This window comes from Stigmatopora argus, chromosome 1 (genome assembly GCF_051989625.1).
Source record: "Stigmatopora argus isolate UIUO_Sarg chromosome 1, RoL_Sarg_1.0, whole genome shotgun sequence".
NCBI classification, from domain to species: domain Eukaryota; kingdom Metazoa; phylum Chordata; class Actinopteri; order Syngnathiformes; family Syngnathidae; genus Stigmatopora; species Stigmatopora argus.
Window position 1 is genome coordinate 5,170,706 of NC_135387.1, and position 19,578 is coordinate 5,190,283.

The 19,578-nt window shown below is 39.9% G+C and overlaps 1 protein-coding gene across 6 annotated transcripts in view; it reads right to left on the reverse strand.

Moving 5' to 3' along the window:
• The window catches only part of LOC144079760 (IQ motif and SEC7 domain-containing protein 1-like), a 128,236-nt gene that overhangs the window by 41,904 nt on the left and 66,754 nt on the right, over window positions 1-19,578 (reverse strand). Inside the window, exon 1 of one of the 6 annotated variants that reach the window (XM_077608329.1) lies at window positions 12,005-13,319. The exons of 4 other annotated variants lie outside the window; for them this stretch is intronic. In XM_077608329.1, the coding sequence (XP_077464455.1) occupies window positions 12,005-12,126 (122 nt within the window). In that variant the 5' untranslated portion in view covers window positions 12,127-13,319. Of the gene's footprint in view, window positions 1-8,432; window positions 8,828-12,004; window positions 13,320-19,578 lie in introns of those variants that run through there. One more of the 6 variants, XM_077608347.1, reaches the window with a different exon arrangement.

Genomic DNA, 19,578 nt, shown 5'->3' on the forward strand with positions numbered 1-19,578 from the left:
TACTTTGTGGGACCATTTAAACTTCAGATGGACATGTTTGAGTCTGTTTAAGAAGTGTTCTCTCTTCTTTGTTACTGAAAGTCACTTCCAGCTTTGTTCATTTTTAAATAATAATCTAAAGACTACTCAGAGCTACAGACTGTGTGACATACTTATTCATCCTTCTGTGGCCATTGATTAAATATGTCCTAAGTAAAAATGATTCAATATTAATTATATGAATGAACCTTGGCTATGATATAGCTGCAACATTAAAAGCTGGAAGACAGGTGAGTGATGAAGCCAATAGTTGCGTCACTGTGGATGGCACAATTTATAACAGTGGTGCCAAAACTATTCCAGAAAGGGCCGCAGTGGATGAGGGTTTTCGTTCCCACGTGGAAACCTTTCCAGCAATCTGGTATCCTAGAAGTGCTATCGGTGGATTGCATTCAGGTGCTTCTTTTTTCAGCAGAAATCTCATTGGTCAAACTGTTTGTGTTGGATCGGTTGGAACAAAAACCAGCACACACAGCGGCCCTCAGCGGTGGAATAGAACATAAAAAGATGTTTTTCCATTGTAACATCATGTTTTTGGTTTTTGTCAGAGGGTGGGAACAGATTAATTTGTATTTAGTTATTTTCTATGGGAAAAATAGATTTCAGATACAAGTAAATTGACATTCAAGCTCGTCCCGGAATGCATTACGCTCGTTCTCAAGGTATTAATGTAGTGGCCTTTTGAACGAATAGCAATTGTGTAATATTGCTTGAATGTTTTAAATTTGCCTGTATCTATTCATGATGCAGTAATACCTCGAATATCGCGGATAATGTAGACAAAACATGGCCGTGATTATCAAAAAACTGCAAAGTAGCCTCACCCCTATTATTACTACAGACGCTCCCCTACTTACGAACATTCGAGTTACGAACAACGGTACATACGAACATGTCTGCAAATTGCGTTTATGTCGAAAAATGTTCGTAAGTTCAATTTTGTATTGCGCGCCTTTTTCCGAGTAGTGCTTTTTTCCGCCGCTAATACCGACGCCTGGCGCTGTGAGCGCTCAGCTCACCCAGCATCTACCTTCCTCTGCCCAGTTCGTTGCAATGCGGAAGTGCGTGAACGTATCTCCAGTGCGCAAAGAACCTTTTTAATTTGTATCATTAAATATCTCGTGCATCCATTATTCAATATGGTTGGTGAAAAGCGAAAGGCTTCTATTGAGGGAGGTGCAAGGAAGAGGCAAGCCATTTCATTTGAAATGAGTGGCAATAATAACGAAGCTTGATGCGCGTGATAAAGTGGTGAGCGTTGCACGTGAATACAACTTGAATCGTTCGACCGTCAGTACCATTTATAAATATAAAGATCGAGCAGCAGGACCCAAATATTGAACGTTGGACAAAGTTTGCAAATCAATTGAATGATGCCATACAGTGCTACCGCATCATTTATGATGAAAAAAAGAAAACTGCAATCGTCATTAGATAGCTTCTTTCGGCCAGTTTCTAGTAAATCTCTCTCTCTCTTATGTATGTATACAGTACTGTATGTATTCTCTCCATGTTATTAAATGGGTTTTTTTTCAGTACAAACCAATGCGTGTTACTTATACAAGCCTTAAACATACAAATGCACTTAGATAAACCTTCAATATACTTATATAGGCCTTAAACATAAATTATAATACAAAATATAGCACTGAGCAACTTACAAACAAATTCAACTTATGAACAATCGCTCGGAACCTAACTCGTTCGTAAGTAGGGGAGCGTCTGTACATACAATACAAAAGTACAATTATCATGAAGTGTATTTATTAAATATTAAAGTTATAGGCATATGAAAAGACTAATGTATCAATATCTAAATATAATCTAGAAATAAAAAAAGGTAAATACTGTATTTTCCGAACTAAAAGGCGCACCTAAAGGCCTCCGGTTTTTCAAAAGCTGACTATGCGCTTTATAATCCGTTGTGCCTTATATATGGACCAATATTAAAATTGTTATCACGATAAAATTAAAAAAAAATCAGTTGATAGGGTACATCATCCTCTACAGGTCTTGCAACTATGGTAAGCAGCCTGCGACTTCAGTTTCCCCCATGCACGGTTCATGCTGGTATATGTATTTTTTTTGTCAATACACCCGGTATGACGGCGAGCACACTAATTCGGTGCTCGTCGTCATTTCGGGAGGATTGACAATAGAACTCCAGCCCCTAGATTTGCGTCAACAGAGCATTCAAAGCTAGACTGCTAACTATATATTATATATGGATCAATATTGATCCGCGACAGGTCTCGCAACTAGGGTAAGCAGCCGTAGACTCCATTTTCCCCTGTGCGCGATTCATACTGGGATATATAGTTCTTTTATGACACTCTTTGGCCTTCCTACACACCAGGATTTATAGATGGTGGACAGGCCAGGTAGGAGGCAGTTGATGATCTTTTGGGCTGTGTTCATCACCCTCTGCAGGTTGGGGTTTAGTTGCTCCTTCCCGAGTCCTCTGTGGCACCTTTTTGACAAGTGCTGTGGTTTTTGCTTCCCAAGTGAGATCAGCAGAGATGTGGACCCCCAGGAATTTGAAAGTCTCCACTAGCTCCACACATTCACCATTGATATACAAGGGGGACAGAGCAGCCTTGTTCCATCAGAAGTCCTGGATGAGTTCTCTGGTTTTGGAAACGTTCAGCACCAAGTTGTTGAAAGTTGTATCATCCGCAAATTTCCCAATGTTCTCAGGGTGCGTGGGTCTACAGTCGTGTGTGTAGAGTGAGTAAAGTAGTGGACTCAGCACACAGCCTTGGGGCGAACCAGCGCTGAGCGTGCGGGCGGATGAGAGATCGCGACCTAGCTTCACGTGTTGGGGTCACTTAACCAGTCCTTAATCTAGGAGCATGTGGAAGGTGGGAGCCCCAGACATTCCCCTCGGATGTATGATTGGTCAGTGGCCATTTTGGAGGCATAGTTTGTAAGGCAGACACAGTTTGACTACTAGGGAACACTGAAAGCAGTTTAATGCTTGGATTTCTTTCTCCCATAAACTCTTCTTCAAATGTTTTCAGTTATACGTGTGTGACATAATTCCCAATATCAGACTTTGTCTGCAATTGTTCATCCCGAATCATTTAAAATCCATATTGCTGTCATACGAAATGCTTCTTGGAACTTTGGTTTCTTATTAAGAAGGTGATGATGATACTTAATACTTGCATGACACAACAGTATTGTATTGTTGTACCGTCTCAACACACGCGCGACGAACGCACGTGCCAGAGCGATAAATTTGACAAAGCACAGCAAAGAGTTAATGATTCATGAATCAGTGCTCAGTGCTGCATTGTGGCAACAAGACCACGGGGGGCAGCAATGCACATAAGAGCTGCAGTGCACCAGCATGAGCTCATCACTCTTCTCTCTCACTCCTCCCTCTGTAATCCCCAAACCGCCCCTCACCATCTCACTAACCCCCTCATCCTCCATTACATAAGATAATGCAGCACACACCCTCATTATTCTGCGAGCAGCCACTATGGGGAGAAGCAAAGGAATACAGTATGCCATCAAGTCAAATGAAAGCCAAAAGGTCCACACAAATAGCTAGGGTATTATGGTTCATACTGTTTCTGAAGTCACGTTCTGATCACCAATAGCAAAAAAAGAAGACATTTGGAAATGCTGCAAATGTGACATGAGAAATATTTTTTTATGTGCTATTAATACATTCTATCATGTGGGGTGCTAGGCAAGGTAAATATGGAGACTATCAAATGAAAAATTACGACTCTCTTATGTCCCAATACATTATTTTTCATTTGAGGGGAAAAAGCTTTAGACCATATCTTGGTGCAACACTTTTTACTACATTCAGGGTAAAATAAGCTTTTTATATAAACATATCAGATAGAAAAAGTTACTTTCCATCAGGATAAGCAATAGGAAAGTACCATTACTGGGACTTGATGCTTCAATTCTATTTGATAGATTTTCATTGTGTCAGCATTGAAAGAAACCTGATTTTCTCGCATATTGACCACCTCCCCATATAAGCCGTACCCTTAAAATTGTCTTAAAATCATTTAATTTTACGATTTCTCTCGTATAAGATGCGCCCTGATTCACAATTTTCACCCCATATTCCTGGTTTCAATAGGGAGTACAAATGTGTTACTTTGAAGGGAAAATCATGAGAAAAATCATTGCACATGGTATTTCTAAAATACTGTAGGAATCAAAATGATTGTCTGCTGGATTGCACATTCCGAGAGGAAGGTACCTGCAAGTGGACAAATTCAAAAAGTCACATGAGCAGTACAACCAGGAAGTGTGTCTGTAGCGGTGAAGTTTTCACCAAGTCTCCGAGTGCAATAATAGCATGAGATGCACATTGCGCAGTTATCAAGGCCGATATTTTAATGATCGACCGCAAGAACTTCGATCAGCCTTAACAACTATTGGGATGTGCTGACATGATAAAGACTACGAACACATGTAGCGTACCAGCCGAAAGATGGTCAACTCTTAACTACAACGGAGGCCTTAGATTTGCGATAATCCAGTAGGTAGTCACACTACGGTAAGGTGGCGGCCCCCTAAGTAAGCAATGGCAGGCATAAGTGAGTTTTTTCACGTTTTATGCAAGATAGTTTTTTTTCTTGAATTTCACTCATATACATCTAAATAAATTTTGTTTAGCGTTTAATTTGTTAATTTTTTTCTAATTTGAAATAAATGACCGTATCGGCCGCATTGTCTTGCGTTATGGCGTTTCCTTGTCTCCTTGCAATTTTGTGCATGTTAATTCTAATTTGAACGCAAATAAGACGAACTCTTGATTCAGTCATGGTTTTGAGTTACAAATACGGCATAAATACAAGAAAATATGGTCATTAATTTGCCAAGTAATCGATGAATTAGATTAACATTACAACCATTATTTTTGATAATCAATAAGAGCCATGTAGTAAATAATTTTCCAATATGTAGCTTCTTTTGATAACAGGAGACTGCTTAACTTTGTATTAAATTGGAATAAGACTATCAAACATCTGTGATTACTTTGAGATTCAATGCTAAATGTTGTCCTACATTTTATTTATGTTATATAAAGCAAAACAATAACTTCAGCATAATTTATGTTTTGTGCATTTTCTACAGTCAACTTAAAAAATCTTAGTTTTGACTGAAGGAACAGAATGGTTTTTTGAACCCTGATTCTTCAATTACTTGAAAAAGTGATCCACAGATTCAACAATTGCTAGAATAATTGTCAGTTGCTGACCTAGTGTAAATTCTTTCCCACCATAATCAAAGGTGACATAAAAAGTAATGTCTCTTGTGGTATTATTATTGAACATTAGAGTAAACAAACTGACAACGTCAGTTGATTAACATTTCAAACAGTTTTCAGTCTAATGAGAACGCTACAGATACTGCAGCAGGGATGCTTAAGACAGCAAGACTGCAGCACTAGAAAACTGACTGCTGGGTTTCAAGGTGGCCAAAATTTGTCATTATCACTTTATATACAGAGTGCAAAAACGAACAGGGCTATTGGCATGGACTGTATGATTAAGCCGTAGTGGTTGCATTTGGTTATGCTTATTACTAACACAAATATTTGTAGACATTGGCATTAATGTGTGCAATCGGCAGTTGAAAGCATACAGTAATGACCAGAGGGTTTTTACTTGTCTATTTTACACAAGGTAAGCATTTGAGTATAAGAATAAAAAAGTAACAAAAGCTCTTTTCAAAATGCAAATGGTGGTTTTCCGCTGTGGTTACCTCAAAATATAAATACTATATAATTATAGAGAAAAATACACGCAAAAAAATCTAAGAACTAAGAACTTACAAAAAGGGCAAACGTAAGAAACACCATTACGACCGCTCCATGTCAGAATTGATCTGACATTTCTGGACAGAGTACGGCTTGCATCCGTGACATGTCTAATCTTTTCCACCACGGAGAGTATTTTTCACTCACCACAGTGGAACTGCAGGCTCGCTTTGGCAGATCACTGCATTTCCATTACAAGTAGTTCCTCCTCATGGCCCCCGCCCTTGCTTCTTCCCAAAAGTCTATTCGAGTCAGAGCAACTAAGCAAAAGATCTACAACATTGCCGCCAGCTCTCATTGATCAACTACTCCCCCAGTATTAGAGTGCCTAGAGCTCTCTCTTGTAAGCCATTTACCTATGAAGCAGTGTTGACAGGTCAGTTTAATCCTTCGAAGGAGAATTTACTTAACACACTGAGTATTCACTCGTCCTCTGATATGTTTGCAGTGGGGTAAGGTAGCATTGGTATGGCCACACAATAAATAAGTAATGTTCTCTGAGAAACTAGAATAAGACACCTATCAAATGTTGTGCCGTTTCTATGGAGTCCTGTACAGGTCAAAAGTGACACTGGCTTGTTTTTACCGAAAGAGCAAAATCCCTGTCCTGATGGATAAATACCCGAGACTGCTTTCCTTTATGATGGATAATAAGTGTGTCCTGACTGTTTGTGTGCTATTATATTCCTTCTTTTCAACTTTTTCAACTAATACTCCGCCCAAAGTAGAAGATTAAAAGCAGCAGTTTTATTCATGACTCAACTCTTATTATACCATATTGATGCCTTCTTAAATAATTTGGGAAAGGAAAAACATTGGACCATGTGTTTTTTTTTATTATGATGTTACCAAGCCATTTAAAAAATAAATAAATAAAATGAGGTACCAATATTTACAGCAGAAACAACATTGGACTGTTTTGCTACGACAAGGTAAATATGCTGATTATAGTGTCAAAGAAAAGCACTATACTACCAACAATCCTATGGGGCAACACTGACATAAGCGCTTGTTGATTTTAGTGCTACACAAAATAGCCAAAGTCCAGTATTAAAACATATATTTGTAAGTTACTTAGCTAACACTACACAACCATATAGCAATAATCATTGCTCTGTATTGAAGCTTCAAACGGTATATTACTGCAGAATTATTGCCCTCACCTGTCATCATTTATGGTAGATTATGACCATTGACCCCAAACCCATGTGACAGTACACCATTAATACTTGTGTATTATTTATTGCTCAACACTTGCTAAAATGGGCGGCCCGGCGGATGAGTGGTTAGCACGTCGGCCTCACAGCTCTGGGTTCAAATCCAGGTCGGTCCACCTGTGTGGAGTTTCATGTTCTGTCCGGGCCTGCGTGGGTTTCTTCCGGGTACTCTGGTTTCTTCCCACATTCCAAAAGCATGCATGGTAGGCTGATTGGACACTCTAAATTGGCCCTGCGTATGGGTTTGAGTGTGCATGGTTGTCCGTCTCCTTGTGCCCTGTGATCGGCTGGCCACCGATTCAGGGTGTCCCCCGCCTCTTGCCTGGAGTCAACTGGGATAAGCTCCAGCATCCCCCCAACCCTAATGAGGGTGAAGCAGTTCAGAAAATGAATGACCTTGCTAAAATATAATTTACACTTCATATGGAGCAAAACAGAAGTGCCATAAGAATATTAATAAAAACATGATGACAATCCCTGTAAAAACGAATAAGAAATGTTCCTTATTCACTGCCATTGATGACCCTACACAGTTGTCCTTAATCCTCAACCTTGTTGGAGCTAACAAACCCCCCCTGCTTCATATGCGCATTCACCGAACCCTACTTTAGTGTAAAATGAAATATGATTTTTTTTTAAATTCAAGATATATAAATTCCTCGCAGCACTGATTGGCCAAGAAATGTCATGTGATCATCTGCAGCCAGTGATAGTCAAGCAGGGCATGTTATCATGTATAGACATGAGGAGTCGATGTGTCTCGATGTCCCCGGCAGTCTCCACCGAACGCCGGTTCGATCATACCCAGGTTAAGAACCACTGCCCTGACATCCCATCCATTTCGTCTTCGTTGCAGCAAATGATCGCTGTCAGCCCTCCCAGACAATAAGTTGAAATGTCGGACAGCCCTTGCCAAGACATACCCAAATCTTTCCTCTATTCGCTCTTGGATGTGCTCACTGTCAATTGCAGTGAATTTGTTAAATGTATCTTGAAAAACAACATTGTACATAATACATCAGATAAATTGGTCAATGATTTAAAATCTGACCTTTTTATTTCAAATATAAACATTTAGTAGATTAAACAATGTGATGATACGTTAAAGGTAAAACAAATTCAGGCTGATGCAAAATAAGTAGTCTAAATGGCTCTAATTAGATAAACTGTTCCAAAGACAAACTGTTCCTCTGTTTCCTTATAAGACATGATACTAGATATCCCTTAGGAACACATAATAGTGTGTTGCACAAACAGGATGTGTCATTTTATCTTCGACTTCAGCAAAAGCTTACAGATTGCTGCAGTCAGTCAGAAAAAAAAACAGCACTGGTACCACTGTCCATCCACATGGGCCCACACATCAGATGGTGTCTTACCTTATAGTTCGGCTGGAAATGCAGTACTTCCACATGGCATTCCACACAGTAGTGACATCAGTGTAGACCTCAGACATGCCCGAAAAAATGTGCAAAGCCCAGAGTTTCAAATCCTATCTGGTAAAGAACTGACCGACGGAAATAAATTCTGCGTTGACTCCCTTCCACCGCAAATTGCAGGCCTCATTCTTCCCTTTCCATGCAAATTTCTACATATTCTTACCCTGCTTTAAGTCAGAAAGCTGAAGCCCAACTTTAACTTGCTGTCCTTACCAGCTGATTCCAGATGAGCAAGTAAGGTAAATAACTAGTATGTATAGCTGGAGACAAAAACTCTCCACCCACCATAATTCTTTTAGTTATCAGAAACTCAGTGTAGTTCCTTCTAAACCTATGGGGAGCAACATTTCTCCAAGCATGCATGTGTGCTGCCTGACAGTCAAGGGCAGGGTCTGCGCTGTGAGCTTAAACTAAAAAAAAGGTTGGGGGGTGGGGAGGGGGTGATAGAGATACAGCCTTAGTAATAGGTGGGCTTTTGTCCAAGAAAAACACAGTTCGCAATGGGAAGGCCATGCTCAGGGGAGGGTGAATGCCAGTTCAGCAGCTGGGAGAGGCTGTTTTCAGTAAAAATACAGATTTTATCCAAACACTGCAATATACTATGACGACATGCAAGTTTTGAGAGCGGTAATGAGTTCTACGCCCATGATAGGATATTCCGATGAATTTGTGATACGAGATGTTTCAGGAATGACAGGGGGGGACACTTTATGGACACATGTAGTCTGTGCAACTGTGAATAGATGTCTTTAAGTCCATCCATCTGCCTTTCCATCTGTCTGTTCATCCATCCATCCGTCCGTCCAACCATCCTCAAATTCTGTCAACTTTGGGTGGGGTACACTCCTGACTAATGACCAGTCATATGGCTAACACAAACCATCCTTTTTATATTACATATTGCTTAGCTAAATATGGTAAGAGCACATTACATTATGACGTTCACAGGAGTATTTTATGGAATGTTCAGCTCTTAACTCTTTGCCTGCCACGTGGGCACACCATGGCCAATGCATTTTGGCTGGTAGGGGTGAATGAATATTCATTCGCCCCTTAAGGGAAAAATGGATTGAACGTCTAGCTTTGTCAATGGCATTGAAACATGTGCATTTAAAGTAAGCCCTTCTACTTCAAATGGATTTGATGTCTCTTGCTATCAATAAGTCAGTTGATGTGACAAATCAAAGTATAGTTGATAAATCATTGAACACGTTTGGAGGAAATCAGGGTCAGTGAAAATGAATTATCTATCCCAAAAAACATGGTTAGCAACACTTAATTTATGATTTAACAAGGGAGGCAATTACTTTTCCACACAAGGCCAGGTAGCTTTTGATTTAATGTTTATTTAAATTATCATTTTGTGCTGGAGCATATCTTACATTTGTTAGATGTTAAACATTTAACACAAAAAAAAAAAGAGTAAGTTGCAACGATACCAGTAGTAGTAGTAGTATCGGTATCAAAATATCACTTAAAATGTGTCATCAGTATCAAAGAGTACTATCGGGTCACTGCTGTGCGATATGGACTCTTCGAAATGCAGTTTCCAATTACCGTCATTGTTGCACCGCCAATGGCAGACCAATCCTTAATAGTAACTAGTATGTAGTAATTTAGTATAAAAAGCAATGGGAAAAATGTATACATTTAATATATATATATATATATATATATATATATATATATATATATATATATATATATATATATATACATATATATATATACACACACACACACACACACACAGAAAGCATGGTATTGGTACGGCAAGGTGTCGGAATTGCTGAAAAAAAATAATAATGGTAGAAGTACACCTACAAATATTTGAGATGGGATAAATGAACAAATAAAACAAGTCCCTCTCCACACTGTTAGTCAATCAGAATACTTCACATCATAAATCAAATTAATACTGTCAACAAACTATCACCAGAAAATAACAAATTGAGACTTACATAAACAGCCAGGTTCATATAAGTGGATGTGAACATTAGGACAACTATAAAGAGCGAAAGTGTGGATACACCTACAGTACATATATTGTAGATGGAGAAAAATTTAATTGCTGACACCACTACAACATTTAAAGGGCATCTTGGATGGCCCCAGTGCTATCCATTCATTTTCAGAACCACTTATCCTCATTAGGGCTGCTTGTTTGGACAACAGCATGGCACTTACAAACAATCACATTCATACTCACATTCAGATCTGTGGAAATATTAAGAGTCTTCCTCTAACATGAACCTAATGTGCATATTTTAAGAATGTGCGAGGAAGCCAGAGTGCATGTGAGGCCAGAGGTGGGATTCAACTCCCCAACCTCAAAACCATAAGGCGGTTATGCTAATCAAGTGTTGCCTGGTCGGATGATAGTTATGCCAAAATCAAACACAGGGCTACAGTGACTGCTTTTGAACCTGCTTTGGGAATATCGCAGCCTTCATTCAAAGATGCTGCTATTCAAATCTGTGATGAATTATTAACTAGCATGGGTCAAATATTTTTTCATGAACACATTATCACATAGTTAAAGTTGCTCCCACACCCATTCTTTTTAATCCTAACTGGCAAATTTAATCGTTTAATTTATTCGATTTTAAATATTCATTAACCGAGATGAGGCCAACAAAGATGGCCTCATTTCAGTTAATAAATACATGAAGAAATAAGATTAGTAGTTCCTTTCTGAACCCTCTGTCACAAAACAAGACAGTGGGTGAAGAGGTAATCATTAGGAGTGACAGAAAAGGATTGGCTTTCACTAATTGTCTCAGCTGCATTTCAGTTTCAGCTGCTGGAGTTTGATTGTTAGATAAAAGGAGCATCTGAGGCCTCTGTCATTATAGGTGGTAAATGACATGAGGGCTTGTTTATAGTCCCCAAACAGCAGCAGGGGGATGGGATGTCTCATTTACAGAGCATTATAGGGCAATAGCCAACCTTTTTTACAAAGTCGGAACTTGCCCCTTCATTGCAAATATGCAAAGAAACACACAAAGAGCAGTAGTTAAAATAATCTCAAATGTGGTAACCAATGTGCAAAACAACAACATTGAGTTTGTTCCCTACGTTTCATGCTGTCATTAGTTATGTTGTGGTGAAAGGCAGGGGAATCCTAAAATGTACTAAAGATACATTAAAAAAGAAAGTGGAATCCTGTGAAATGATTGACATAAGCAGCAATAACAGACTGGCTAGCAATGAGGCAAAGATTATGCAAAAGGTGAGAGGTAAAGAGAAGTTTCCGAGTGGGACTGAGATGGGGGGAAAAAACTACCCATATTTTTGCTGTCCACTAACCCCTGAATAAGTTTCTACTAAATTAATAAAATTAAAAATTCTGCATGATGACAAATACACATTACTCAAGAAAAGCCACAATTGTTAATCCAGCTAGCATTTCACCAAACTTTATGGAAGCAGCATGTTCTCGCACAAGCCAGTCTTGATAAGCATCTTACAAATATGACATCCAAAACTGCTGTGTTTGTCTTAAAACATACCTTTTATAAAAGTTGTTGTGGGGGTTCAAGCACAGCACATGCCAGTAATCCAGGCAAAACGCTTTAAACTTCCACATCCTGGACTTAGACAGAGGCAAGTCGGCAGCGTATCCCGACAACATTAACAGACAACATGGCAGCAAATAAACAGGACCTTGCTCATTTCTTGAGCCAATGAATTCCTGGCGTGGAAATCGGAGAGGTATCCTCCTACCGCGACTCAACCTCAGCTACTGAATGACAGCCGTGGCAGTTTTCACCTGCCTGGAACGACCGCACCACTCCTGGATAAAAAAAACCTTTAACAACAAGCACACTGGGAACCCTTTACGGACTTATTTGAACCCGGTGTTTATGTCCGGGTGCCAGGCTCTAAAAGAAGCTTAGTATTGGCTGTTTTTGACAGCATTTAGCAGAAATCCAGGTCAGTCAGTGTGTCCTCTGATTGTGGCTCCACACTGTGCGTCAGCACAGGTTCCTTTGAGACTCCACGGCTCCTGCCCGACGTGATTTCATCCAGCAAAGGTGAGAAGGAAGAGTCTTAATAATCAGTGTCATGGTCAAACTTTCCACTGTTCTGTCTTGTCCTGCCAAATTCCGAATGCCTTCTCTTCATCCTCTCGCCCTTGCTCGATCAGTTTCCTTCTGACAGGCACTGCCATCCGCGCAGGACCTCCCAGAAATGTGCCGATCGCGGTTGCTGGGCAACACTAGCGTACTAGTGAAGCTTCAAACGGAAGCAGAGCAAGAGCGCATTTGATTGGCTGGATAACAGATGGGTGGATCTGCGGCAATGTTATGTGATCCACATGTGTTCATGGATGTGTTAAGCAGGCAAACTCTTTGGAATCTATTCATAAAGAATGGTAGCTTTGCTACAACAAGCAAGTGGTCCAGAAATTTTATTCGTTTTCAACACCTCTTGTCCTTGTCAGGGCAAAAGGTGGACTACCCTCTAGATTGGTTTCCAGTCAGTGGTTGCGATGAAGTGGCAGTAGAGAAATCACATGAATGTAGAAAGTAAAGATGGGAGGAATATCATTAACCTTAGGGCTGAATTAATAAAAAAAACATACAAATTAAAGTTTTCTGGCCGACACTGCAATTTTGATTAGATTCACATTTTTCTTCAAATCAAGCTTCAGTGTAAAATTCATATTTATAATGAGCACAAATAATTGCATCATACTATCAAAACATTATAAGCTATAACTAATATTGCTTGGATACTAAAGTGATATATGTGATACATCTATAATATCATCATAGCCTTATTACTTATTAAAAATGCTTACAAAACATATAGAAACATCCCATAATAAATCCAACACATTAAGTTTTGCAGTGATTCTTGCTGCCATAAATGTTAATGTATACGGTATGAAAAGTAGATTTTTAACCAAACACCTCTTAACCTTTGTGATAATGTTCATGGTTATATAAATATTTTTTAAATCTGCATTATATGTTTAAAATACAAAATGTAAATATCTGCTTTTAAAGAAATTAACAATTCATAGCACATAAGATTGTGGGTTAGTCAAGTGCACATCAAATAAGTCGTATTTTGGTGATTTCCAAAATTGCAACATTTAAATTCACAATTTCAATATAAAATTGATGAATTGTTGAGGCCTAATTAGCCTGGGAACAATTAATGTATTTTCCACAAGGCTTCCATCTGTGTGCTGCCGTACTCAAAAGAGCCATCGCAACTGAATACCACCAAAACACATCTTTAGCTAATTGTTTTCCATTGAACACAAATGCAGTGTTGTTCTTTCTTGGCTGCAGTTCAGCCCACTGCCAATATGGAAAAGAGGTGATTTCAGAACTCTCATCAATATTCATCCCCCAGTCGCGGGAAAGAAAGCAAACGACAATAGGGCAGTTCTGCAAGCAAGCGTAGCGTAATACTCCAGTCACAAAATGAAAATAAACATGCAGATGTAAATATTAACACACTAATTGTGGATGGATCAGTTTTGTGTCAACAGCTCTCCACGGGACTTGTCCCTGACCCCTGATTCCGATTTGGCCCCACGCAAAATATAGAAGGACCTTGGCTGTCACAAAGGCGGCGCAGAAAGCCTGAATGGCAGTGGGGGGACACAAAGGAATAAATTAATCTACACACCATTCATCAGCCATTTTCTCACCATTCACACTTCCTAATTTAAATGAGCCTTAGTTCAAAGGAGCTTGTTATGGGATTGTGGTATCCTGTTTGCATTTTTTTTTAAATCCAGAAGGCATGAGACATTTTTACTTTTTTCGTCAATTTTAAACTATGACAAAAGAAACCACCACATTAAAATAAGAAAAAAAGGTTGTTTTTGATGAATGTAAAACAGCATTCAGTGGCAAGTGTGGGTGGCAGCAGCTCTGTTCTTGTTCAGGAAATAAAAGAGCCTGTCAGAAAGAGCGATTAGTGGAGCATTAGGTGGCATGAAATGCAAATGGCCCTCAAACATAACTAACATTTTTTTATTAGGTCTACATGAAGATGAGGCAGAAGGACAGAAACAGATAAAGAATGTAATTCACTCAATATCATCCAGGTCCATTTAAACGGTGAGTTGGCAAAAATTCTCTCGTAACAATCACAACATCCTACTACACTCTTTCCAATTGCCACTAGTATCCGAGCAGTACTTGACAGCAATCAGTCTTTTCTCATCCTCAAAAAGTAAATGGCTAAATCCAGGCTCTGTATATGAGTCACAATGAATTCTTTACTGTTACAAACTACTTTAGACTCTTGTCCAACCCATTTTTCCCATGCCATATTTTGCATGTTACTACAGTGCGACTTCCGTGCAAGTATTAGACTGGCTTGTCAGCCTGTCTCCCATTGAAAATGCAAGATTTAAAAATGCAGACTCCAGAATGTTGGCCTGATGATGTTGTTAATGAATGCTTCCCATCTTTGGAATTTGAGTTTGTAAGTCATGGAAAGTCATTGTATTTGTTGTTCATGCTAAACTTCTAAAAGGTAAATAATAACAATCACATATATTGGCCTAAAACGTACCATCAATTTGTGGGCCATAAAACGGCTTTGGCCCCTCAGTAATTCCTAGTGAATGACCTCAAGTGAAGAACCTCTTGACAGACTAATGCTACCGCTGATGCATTAAACTGCAGCATTCTAACATGGGCTGATATTGAGCATTGCAGCAGCAGGACCTCACTCCTCCCCGGGATTGACCCAGTCAATCACAGATAACGTGCCCTAAAAGATCTTGCCGTGACCTTCGCCGAGTGATGCGCAGTCCATAAACACTTCAGTAGAAAATGGCCAGCTGCGGAAGATCATCTTGTCATTGCAAGGTTTTAGGAGCACTCAGCTTGTACACCAGAGAGATGATAGGGCAACAAGGGTCAGACCAAGTGTGCTATATTTTTTTTCGAGCATTACCAGCAGATTACAAAGGGTTCTTAAGTCAATGTACTCATAAAATGAAGTACCAGGCCAAAGATCCAAGTCATTCATATTTGTGTGTGAATGAAGGTAGAGTATAAAGTATTGCATATACAAATATAAATATATCATTCAAAAAAAAATGCACAAATGCAATAATAATATTTAAAAAAAAATCAAATGACGTAACCAATCCTTAAAAAGCCATTTAACCATCAACTAGATGAAAGACAATCAGGCATGGTTGGAAAATTTTCTCCCCCTGGTGGCACATAACAGTACAAAAAAGGAGGGTGAATAAAACTGAATCTTATTTTTAAGTTCTATTTAACGAATGACACTCACCTCGGCTAGCCATAGTGCACATGATTAAAAGTTAATATAGGGATTATATTTGTTACTTCTGTCTAACATCCATGTATTTGTTTTTGCTATGTGAATAAGGTTGTTAAAACGGATATCCAGATGAGAATGTTAGCATATATAGAGAGAAAATGATATATTTTTTAGGATATAAACCAGCACTGAAGCTAGTGCTCCCTCTAATTTACATACTAATACGGCCTCCACATGGTAGTACAGCTGTTTGGCCGCTAGCATAAAAGCAGCCATGCAGATGGTAAGTGAAGGGAAAGAAAATAGCAAAGGAAGGAATGTGAAATACAGATGTTAAGGTGAATTTTGTCCCGAATAAAATTGTTCAAATTTAAGACTGATATAAAATTTTTTTTAAAAAAAAATAAACATCTCATTGGGTGGAAGTGGGCACCCGGCTGTGGAGTTTCAGCAGAATATTTGTTTAAAGGCCTTTCACACCCTGAGGCTGACCATGACAACTGTGGGAGAGTGATGTGTTCTCTGTCAAGGACCGCTTGTAACACTGTTTTACCACTCAATCAGTATAGTTTTCTTCATATTGCTGTATGGGGAAAATGAGTATGTCTAGCGTGGACTAAACAAATTCCGCACATGCAGACCGAACGACCTCTAAAATAGTGTTGCACCCAAGACACGGGATAATTCAGTGATGTGTCATTGCACTAGATAATGCACAACCTCCTGATAAATACACTATATTGGCTTCTTCTGCCGGGGGAACAGAATGTTCTGGAGGTGCATCTGCTTCTGAAGCTCTCCTCTTTGCATCTGCTGTTGGCAAAGGCAGCCAGCGCCTTATTATGGTCTGTTTCAAGCCTCTGATGCATCAGCACTAGCAGGTCCCCCGAGGAAAATTTAACTCACTGAGACGTGCACCCGAGAGCGCAGGACATCCAGTCTGCTTGATCATCTTTGAACATGGCTGAAATTTTCACTAAGGGAAACGCCACAAATGCCCAGCTGTTGATGTTTCAGTGTGCAGATGACATGCTGAGTGAACTAACTGAGTAAAGGATCAGCCAGAGCCCCAGCTATTTCAGTAAATGTCAAAAAATCACTGTCATGTTAGTATGGGGTGTGGGGGTGGTCCCCGTGGCCGGATGATTCGCCTAAAGACGTTTCGCCGACGGACGTTTGACAGATGGACAGGTCGCCGAATGGACGTTCCACCGAACGGTGATTCGGCCGAACGGAGGTTCGGCCGAACGGAGGTTTCGCGGAAACGGGATTCGCGCGCTCGCCCCGCCCCCGGATCGTGTGTGTACAAGTTTTTCAATCTCGGCCCGTGGGCCATATACGGCCCGTTAGGATTTTTAATCCGGCCCGCCGCCGGCGTTGTCCAAATTATAGTAAAAATCAATGATTCATTTCCCTTTGCCGATCATCACTCTCAATTTATTAGTCTACTGTCAATGGCAGCCCGGGAATAAGCACTCTTGGGCGGGCATGTCAGCCCGGGAATAAGCACTCTTGGGCGGGCAGATGTAGCAGAACCGAGCCGTGAAATGACAGCAATCAGGTTAAATACATCCTAAAAGAGCATTTAATGATCAAATACAAATACTGGAGCTCTTTGGACATTAGAACCGAGCCCAGGGAAGTGAATTCCTCGGTAAAATGTCGCGATGATGTCGCGATAAGGCAAAAAAACCCTCTATATACGACCGAATCCCGTGTCCGCGAAACCTCCGTTCGGCCGAATGACTGTTCGGTGGAACGTCCATTCGGCGACCTGTCCATCTGTCAAACGTCCGTCGGCGAAACGTCTTTAGGCGAATCATCCGAGTACCGGTGGTCCCCTGTTTAGGTGGACTTGATGACACTAACTTTACTTCTAAGCAAAAAGCCTCTTGATCCTCTCTAACCTGCTTACAGTGGCCTGGTGGTTGTTAGGTTTTGCCTTTTCATGTTTTCCTACTCAATCTGGTGTGTAACCAGTGTTTATGGGTGTCGTCTACCGATCGCCCCAAATCAGGGATCGCAATTTCAAATGTATACAAGGGGCCGCATGAGATGCAAGTGTGGGACACCAAATTTTCCACAAAATATGTTTCAAATAGTAAAAAGTACAAATTATCCAATCTTCTAAATGATAGCCTGAACGATTTGTTCTCTACTCAGGGTGGACAAGTTCACTTGATTATACTGAATCATTAGAAACAGTGGAGTAAAAAGATTCATTCAATTGATTGTTCTTTTGTTTCTTGTTTCGTTCAGTGGGTGAATGGGACGTGACTTCTCATTGACAAAGGATCGATTTGTTTGTAAATAAACAGGCATCTGATTGGTCGTGTGCAATGTCAGACGCAGCAGCAGTTACATCTCAACGCTCTCCAACCCACATTACCACTTCGTCAGGAGCCATTTAATGCATTAAGTGAAAGCTTCGATCTCATTCTGCCAACATTCTTTTTTTCTTTTTGAATGAACTGTTCGTACCTGACATAACACTATTGACCAGGGGTAGGGAACCTATGGTTGGGGAGCTGTATGTGCCTTTTTGATGGGTGCATATGGCTCTCCGCTAACCTGTGAGCTAAAATATGGAAACCATTGGTGAGAGAGCAGAGTTCCAAACGCACCAATATGAGTGTGAGCACTGAGGCGCTGACAATAACGATTAAACATAATTCATCTTTTCATTAGATTCTTCTGCATGCAATTACTCATTGATACTCATTGATTAGCAACAACATAGCAATGCTGTCAAAAGAATTCAGATACGTTTTGTTAATGGCCACATTTTCATGTATTTTATTTATTTAAATTCTGAGTATGGCTCTCAGGCAATAACATTCAAAAATATTAATTGTTCATGGCTCTCTCTCAAAAGGTTCCGGACCCCTGCTATAGACGGTGTGATTAAAAAAAAAACTAATTTGCACAAAGATTTAACTTTGATATTAGGAAAAAGGTGACCCAGCGGCTTGAGTGGTTAGTACGTCCGCCTCACTTCTCTGGGGTCCTGGGTTCAAATCCAGGTCGGTCCACCTGTGTGGAGTTTACATGTTCTCCCCAGACCTACGTGGGTTATCTCCGGGTACTCTGGTTTCCTCCCACGTTCCAAAAACATGCATGGTAGGCTGATTGGACACTCTAAATTGCCCCTAGGTATGGGTGTGAGTGTGCATGGTTGTCTGTGTCTCTTTGTGTCCTGCGATCGGCTAGCCACCGATTCAGGGTGTCCCCCGTCTCTTGACTGGAGTCAGCTGGGATAGGCTCCAGCACCCCCCACGACCCTATTGAGGATAAAGCGGTTCAGAAAATGAATGAATGATTGATATCAATCAACTGCAGAAGACGCTTTCCTTGCATCCTTCAATGCAGTTAAGAGAAGGGAACAATAGATTATGTTTAACTGTTTTTTTTTCGCCCCTTCTTTGTTCACCGCGAGTTTTTCACTTAAAATATTGCTGTTAAACGGACACTCATTTTACAATCAATAAAAACAAATTAGCTCTATGTAATAATAATATAAAGGAGTTATGGTAAGTGTGATGAATTAATTGAATGTCGAATCAAAAATGAATTAATGGAGATGTGAAAACATTCAGTGAAATCCCTGAAGCTTTAAATTCACATTGAACTATTTCCTAGCAATCAAAGGTAGATTAAAATGAGCAAAAAAGAGTGTTAATAATACTTGCCATGTTTGAGTTTCAGGAAAATTAACAAAAACTCGTCTTGGGAATTCCATTGGTGTAAAGGAATGAGCTGAATTTACAAGACTGTATTAGTCAATTCTGAGTTGAGTGACATATCCTCACAGATA